The following is a 4,504-nucleotide window of genomic DNA, read 5'->3' on the forward strand; positions in this document are numbered from 1 at the left end:
AGCGTGACTTTAGCACTAGATTTAGCAACTTTCAGACCCTTTTAGCGGCTTTTTTCCATAGAATATTCATACTGACAAACCTAGCGACTTTTTTCGGATAAACCTTAGCTATGGTTCAGTTGTAAGATTTCGCCTGTGCTGTCCCGCGAACGCGAGGTCTAACTTTCCCAGAGAAGTGTCACCTCTCTCGGCGTCTGATCTGTGCAGTGAGCGGCAGAGAAGCTGCGCATTCAGTTTGGTCATAAGCACTACAGTGAAAGAAAAACAACAATATTAAAAGTCTCCAACAAGACTAGATGAAAAACGGTGTCCAATCCAGATTGGTGCAAAACTGCAATGTACTGCAGTTTAACCTGAGCACTTTGACTCACAAGGCAATCCCTGCTCAGCATTCGGAAGTAAAAATTTTAGACTTGAAATATTGAGGCTGTTCAACATCGAATGATACTAGATAAACTTTGTTGTCCTCTTACCCCAAGAAGGTCTCTGCCATCTTCATCCAGCGGTGGCACCACTTTAGGCAGGTCCTGTCGTGCCCACTTGGGAAAGGAGGGTTTGTAGTCTGGCATTGAGGTGACTCCAGGCCATATAGATTCATCCGGAGTGCCAAGTGTCCGAAATATCCGAAAGAGCTGGTCTATTTCAGAGTCTCCAGGAAACAAAGCCCTCCGAGTGATCTGGTATGAAAAGCCAGAAAGTGTGTCAAAAGTAAAAGAACATATGCAATCAATAAAAGCAAGATGACATGTACATTAAAAAAAAATAATAAAATAAAAATACCATTTCTGCAGAGATACAGCCCAAACTCCAGATGTCAACAGCTGTAGAATAATATTTACATCCCAGGAGAATCTCTGGAGCTCTGTACCACAAAGTTACAACCTATGGAAAAAAAGACAAAATTGCAACTGTTAAAGATCAATTCTGCATATCATCTGCAGGGTCTTTGCTGGTAGCTTGTTTGCATGGTCATCCACACACAAAATTGGTTAGCAATAGCTATTAATTATCAATTAACAATTGAATTTTACACCTACAAGATATAAGAGTTATGAAGGATTTTAGTATGAAATTTTAATTCTAAAAAGTACTCTGTTGCTTCAAGCAAGCAAACATGATGGGGGACTTTGCCCCTTTTTTATTTGAGAAGAGGTGAGGTGGGGGGGGTCATATTTTACACACACTTCTTAAAAATAATTCTTTAACCAAAATGTTTGATCACTGTAGTATTTGCGTTTTTACAATTCATGCAAATATGTGCTGAATATTTATATTGTTAGGAGATACAGATATTTGAAAGCATGCTGCTTGGACACTAGATGGTGCTATTGGATAAATTCAGTTGTGCCTATACAAACTATGAAAAGTTGTTTTATTTCAAACTATGAATCAAATGAATTTGAACTAATAATGAAACTACAATAAAGTATAGTCAGATTAAATTTTGTGTTGTCTAGCTAATCTCACCAACAGGCCAAATAGATTTTTACTCTTGGCTTCTGAATGCGGCAGATTGATGTCAGTCTGTGCTTTCAAAGGGCGAGGAAGATTTGAATAAACTATACCAATTATAAAACTACTTCATTTTTCTGTGTAGATCACATGTTGCAACTTCCTGCCTATTCAAGAGCTTATTCAATCATCAAATAAATAACCCGGGACTCCAGGCATGACAAAATAGAGTGAAATTACAATGATTGGAAGTTTAGTGAATAATCAGATGTACATTGTACAGATGTGAATTATACAAAAACAGCTCAGAAGTTAACTATGATAGGATAAACTAGGGCTGTGCAATTAGTCGAAATACGGTTTTGGTTTCGATTTCAGCCTCCAACGATTATGAAACTACAATAATCGAGTTAAAACAATTATTTCACGTGCAAATCAGCAAAATCTCGTAACGTGACGTGACTTTTGCAAAATGGGACGTGGTTGAATTGTTAAAGTTGATTAGCTTTATTCATGTTTTTAAAAGTGCCAAAGAGAACTTGCGCTGTTCCTCAGTAGAATTTCTGTGTATGCACTCAGAGACGGAACAGAACACGGACATGTAAAGTCATCTTTTAGCTCAAGGTGCGCACCTAAACATCAAATACATGCAAAAATGTGTCAAAATGTGTCGCTTAGTGATTATTCATGTAAACCCTTGTTGGTTATGTAATAAATGAACATTAACAGATGAGAATGAAAATACATGTGTAACAGTAAATTAGCTCTTAAAGTGACAGTGGGCTATTCCTGCTTCTGACTGTGTGCTTAATATTAATCAAACAACAAAAGACAAAAATCACTCGCTGCTCTAGACTGAAGGACTGAATCTTTAATAAGAAACAAAGGAAGTTTAATTATTACAGTGAAGACTATGCTGTTTTATTTTACATTATTCAATTTCTGTAGTAGCTGTTAACTGAATACATTAGACTTGCATTAAAAAAACGTTTTTCATCTGTATCTTTTTTGTTCTATGGTATTTGTCCTTTTCCTTTTTATTACTGACAGTTTAATTATTTTCAATAATTTGTAGGACTTTTTTGTTTGTTTTTTGCTAATAATAGTTTGTATTTCGTTATGCACAGGTCACAGGTCTTAAAACGGACAGCAGCCTATAAACACCTGCTGTTGTCTGTGCATTAATGTTAATCATACAACAAACCCAGGGCTCTGACACGGTTCAAGAGGAACGAGAACGAAAACTGGAAAAGAATGAAATTTTGACAGGAACAGAACCAGAAACAAAATAAAATTGTATAGTTCTGAACAGAATCAAAAATTTGAAATGACCATTTACCGGTTAATAACGTTATTTTATCGTTCCATTCAGTGGTGTAGTCTACGTGATACGCAGGTATACGCCGTATACACACTAGGAAAGGTCAAGGATTTTGTATACCCACTTAAAGCACGAGGATACGTAACAACATCGTTTTGTAACAGAACTTTCACACGTTCATTCATAAATTCACCCCGTCCATGTTGCGAAGCACCTACTTTTTGAAAATCATGCTGTGTTTCTGTTGATGACCAGTGCTATTATTGCGCAACTTTTGTTTGAATGTGAATCACTAAAGGAGAAATTAAACGAAAGCAAACTCAAACTACACTCTTTCAGTGTTTTTATAAGCCTGCCCCTGAAGCTGCTGATGCTTCAGCTTCATCAGATGACATGAATCGCTTGAATGTTTTAATTGGCAAGGCTTAAAAAAACGTGCAAATGATTGTTTCGTGAGGATGCACCAGTGGCCCATCAGAGCAGTGACAGATCAGTCAACTGTCCTGAGCATCTTTCACATTGGCCTCTGGACATCATATAGTCACTACCTGACCTGGTCATGATCAAAAATGTTAACGAAAGTAATTAAGATTCACTCGCGCCCCCCCAACATCCAACACCCCCCAATTGGTATTCACCTGCTGTGAGAAGGCTATCTGTTTGTGCACTTCAGGTGTGTGAGCGGTGCGCATAGAAACGCTCGATCACAGTACGTGAGTACCGCATTGAGATGTCTTGGGCTTAAATGGCTTAAAATTACTTGAATGTTTAAACCGACAAGACTTAAAACACGTGAGAATGAAAAACTTTCTCTAGGAAGCAGCACTGGCCTGATCGTTAAGATAGTTTAGGGGGGCTAAGGTGACAGGTAGGGGGATGAAACCCACCTAAAAAGGGTTTAGAACCTCCCCTGGTATAGCGTGCGTAATTATACTGAAACATAAATATATAACCAGTTTATCTGATTCAATGTGATGGCTGAGCCTGTTCCTCAGATAACAACATGCCAATCCGTGGTTGGATTTCGACACGGCTAATCGTAAATCATCGTACACTGTCAATAAACGTGACCAGGGTTGCCAGGTTTTCACAACAAAACCCTCCTAATTGATACTCAAAACTCGCCCAAAACTACCAAACGCGGCAAGTGTTAAAGTAGCCCAATTCCGCGGGAAAACCGCAGACTTGAGCGTAACTGATACTCGAGCAAACTCTGCTCTAACTGTCGACTAGCAGTGGGAGTCAGATTGCCCCCTAGTGGATGGCTAAAGATTTGTTAACTCAAATTCTTTGTAAATTTAACTGTCTGAAAACGAAAGTAAATGAGGGGATTTGAAAGATTTCTTATCCTGTGGCTCCCTCTCGTGGACTGCAGTTGTCCTCTAGAGAGGGCATTTTTGCTCAGTCAATGCAAGTCTATGGGAAATCTTTGATTTTTGATAATTATTTATAAAAAACTTTGTCTCATCAGTTAGAAAAGATAGAAACTACAGTCTCTCTAGAGGTCCAAGGTCTCTGACGAGTTTGGTGCCTGTAGCATTAAAGCCCTACAAGCCCTACGAATAATAAGTTTAAATAGTTTAACAGTATGTTGGCTTTCTCAAGCCAACATAACTAGCTAATAACTTAAGTAACGTTAGTGTGGTGGATCAGTGAATGCGAGAGAAGGGGAGAGATACAGCAGTTAACCCGAATACAATGTTTATATCTCGTTGTTTCAGATGACGAGAG

The 4,504-nt window shown here is 38.3% G+C and overlaps 1 protein-coding gene across 4 annotated transcripts in view; it reads right to left on the reverse strand.

Moving 5' to 3' along the window:
* cdk2 (cyclin dependent kinase 2) overlaps window positions 1-4,504 on the reverse strand; it is a 45,611-nt gene that overhangs the window by 4,706 nt on the left and 36,401 nt on the right. For all 4 annotated transcript variants that reach the window (XM_016479696.1, XM_016479695.1, XM_016479697.1 and 1 more), the window contains exons 6-7: window positions 781-882; window positions 474-677 (exon numbers count right to left, since the gene is read on the reverse strand). In XM_016479696.1, coding sequence (XP_016335182.1) covers window positions 474-677; window positions 781-882 — 306 coding nt within the window. The remainder of the gene's footprint in view (window positions 1-473; window positions 678-780; window positions 883-4,504) is intronic.

This window comes from Sinocyclocheilus anshuiensis, unplaced genomic scaffold (genome assembly GCF_001515605.1).
Source record: "Sinocyclocheilus anshuiensis isolate Anshui unplaced genomic scaffold, SAMN03320099.WGS_v1.1 scaffold1809, whole genome shotgun sequence".
NCBI classification, from domain to species: Eukaryota; Metazoa; Chordata; class Actinopteri; order Cypriniformes; family Cyprinidae; genus Sinocyclocheilus; species Sinocyclocheilus anshuiensis.